Source organism: Ostrinia furnacalis, unplaced genomic scaffold (genome assembly GCF_004193835.3).
Source record: "Ostrinia furnacalis isolate ACB-3 unplaced genomic scaffold, ASM419383v2 OfSCF0995, whole genome shotgun sequence".
Classification (NCBI taxonomy): domain Eukaryota; kingdom Metazoa; phylum Arthropoda; class Insecta; order Lepidoptera; family Crambidae; genus Ostrinia; species Ostrinia furnacalis.
Window position 1 is genome coordinate 53,684 of NW_021131234.1, and position 2,630 is coordinate 56,313.

General features: G+C 38.3%; 1 protein-coding gene across 1 annotated transcript; it reads right to left on the bottom strand.

Annotated features, from left to right (window-relative positions):
- Window positions 1-496: 496 nt before the first annotated feature.
- Window positions 497-1,895, bottom strand: LOC114350870 (ctenidin-1-like). The gene is made up of 2 exons (XM_028301821.1): window positions 1,851-1,895; window positions 497-1,158 (listed from the first exon to the last, which is right to left on the bottom strand). Exons 1-2 carry the CDS (start codon window positions 1,860-1,862, stop codon window positions 580-582), a joined length of 591 nt encoding a protein of 196 aa, XP_028157622.1. The 5' UTR covers window positions 1,863-1,895; the 3' UTR covers window positions 497-579.
- Window positions 1,896-2,630: the final 735 nt, after the last annotated feature.

Genomic DNA, 2,630 nt, shown 5'->3' on the forward strand with positions numbered 1-2,630 from the left:
AGATGATGATGATGATGAGAAGTCACAAGAACTCCAGTTACCATTGTCTGCCATTCTCAAAATCCGTATTCCCGCCTATCTGGACAATAATACTCATTGTATCGTCAGGGTACACCTTCGTAATTTCCCAAGGGTCCAGACTTAATTGCGTGAGTTAAAATTAATATAAAACCTTTATTTGCAAATAATGTTAGGGAATTGTTAATAAACGTGTTTTAAACTATACTTATTAGTCTTTTTTGAAGTACAAACTCACCTACAGTCAAAATAAGAATTAATGGACACGCATCATGCAACATTTTAATTATAGATTCTACTTATGGAATTAACCATGTAGCTGCACTTATAATAACACTAGGTTAAACGAAAATTGAGATGAAAAGTCAAGACCTTGCTGACTGATCGTTTTCTGAAAACCTAAAGAGAAGGCTTTATTCTATTATAATGGTGGGTGCTAAATGAAATAAAACAAATAATTATCCTAATAAAACCTCATTAATATTTCATTCATCATTTGCATTCAAGTATCATCAGTCTAATTAAAACATTGAATGATCGAACAATTGCCAGCTTCTTTATTTACCAACCATTGTTGCCGTAGCCACCGTAACCAGCGCCGTAGCCGCCGTAACCAGCGCCGTAGCCGCCGTAACCGCCAGCGTAGGGAACGCCGGCGTTAGGCCAACCGGCAGCATTAGATGGCCAGCCAGCAGCACCTGCATATCCCAAGCCATTTACACCGGCTCCGGCGTAACCAGCTCCTCCGTACAATCCGTTGTAGCCGGCCTTAGGAGTAATGTGCTTGACAATGTTAACGTAAGACGTCGCGCCACCAGGGTGGACTGAACTGTAGCCGCCGTAACCGGCTCCGTAGCCGCCGTAACCAGCTCCGTAGCCACCGTAACCGGCTCCGTAGCCACCGTAACCAGCTCCGTAGCCACCGTTACCGGCTCCGTAGCCGCCGTAACCGGCTCCGTAGCCACCGTAACCGGCGCCATAGCCGTTGCCATACGCGCCGTAGCCGCCAAGGCCGCCAAGACCACCGTATCCGCCGAGGCCGCTGAGCCCACCGTAGCCAAGACCGCTATAGGCTCCCAAGCCAGTGTTGCCAATGCCACTGGCATATGCCAAGCCGATAAGGCAGGCGAGGAGAGTGACCTGTAAAGATAGTGATGTCATTACTAATCATTACCAATTTGTATCTTTACGGTATTTGTATTAATTACACTTAAATCAAAGTTATTATACCAATTAATACGATTGTATTTTTGGTACATTATATGATTCAGTCTTATAAACGCGTTCAAGAGAATACTCATTAAGACATTGACTTCAAACTACAATATTATTAGCTCAATCATTATTAACTTGTAAATTGTTCAATATTGCGAAGTTGCGTCTCAATTATAATTATATTGCTGATGATTCCACACCTCCTGTAGGTATGACATAACAAACATAATCTAAAGTTTAACCTCTTTCTCAGTTAAATAAAGTGAAAAGTTATCACAATATAATTTTGAAAAAAAAAACAATTAAAAATGTTTTGAATATGATTTTTAGGTAAATTAATGGTGTCTTTTTTGAGAAAATAGCGTCTTAGAGAAAAACTTGTACTAATTAAGGTCATTGTAACAAAATATCACTACATAAATTAGCATTTAAATATTTCTCTAATAAAAAAAAAACAGAAATGTCTGTTTTGACTACTGAGTGATCTTAAAGTTTAATAAATAAGAATAGACATGATAATAATGCTTACGTTTAATTATTTATAATGATTAATATTATCAATGGAATATTACTAAATGAAGTTATTATTTTAATTTTAATTTATTAGCTGTACTCACCTTGGCGATCATGTTGATTATTACAATTATTTAAGTCGAATGATGAGCTATCATAATGTTCCAGGTTTTTATACCGAATTCATAGTAACACCCACAATTCCAAGGCCCCATTTGTCTTGTTAAAGATCCTACGAAACGCAATAACTTTTTTAATTGAGCATGAAGAAAAAATTATGCATTAAACCTTAATTATTGTAGCAATGTTTATATTATTAGCAATTACGGGTGTTTTTTTACACGTATTACAAGTTCATGAATATTAATTTCGTCTCAAATGAGTAAGTTTGAAAAAATTGTCGGCTGGCAACAAAGAAACGAATTAATGTGTTATAACAAAAAATATTATTATCCTAACCACAAAAGCAGTTAATAAAAATTAGCGATTTGACAAACCTTAAAGCTTGATCATGTCATAAATCAACCGCCTCTGTGATCTAGATTCTAGTGGCAAGAAAGAGCAACTGCCTCAGATCGAGAGGTCCCGGGTTCGATTTCCAGTGGGAGCACCATATTCTGCTTAGTTTGGTTGGTGATAGGGCTTGTTCTAAGTTCGCCTGGCTAGCTACCACCTTCACAACTCTGTCGCAATGTCACAATGCGACCTGTTATGATAGATGGAACAGCATTGTCGTATTTCGGCAGTTAGAGGTAAGATAGCCAGTTCCTCTGTGGTTTAGGATTCCGGGTGAAGCTCGCTTTCACCTTCAGCCTGATCATCGCATTCTATTATGTTGAAGATGCAGGCCGAAGCTTACTCTTTTTTATGAGTTGGCCAGCGCA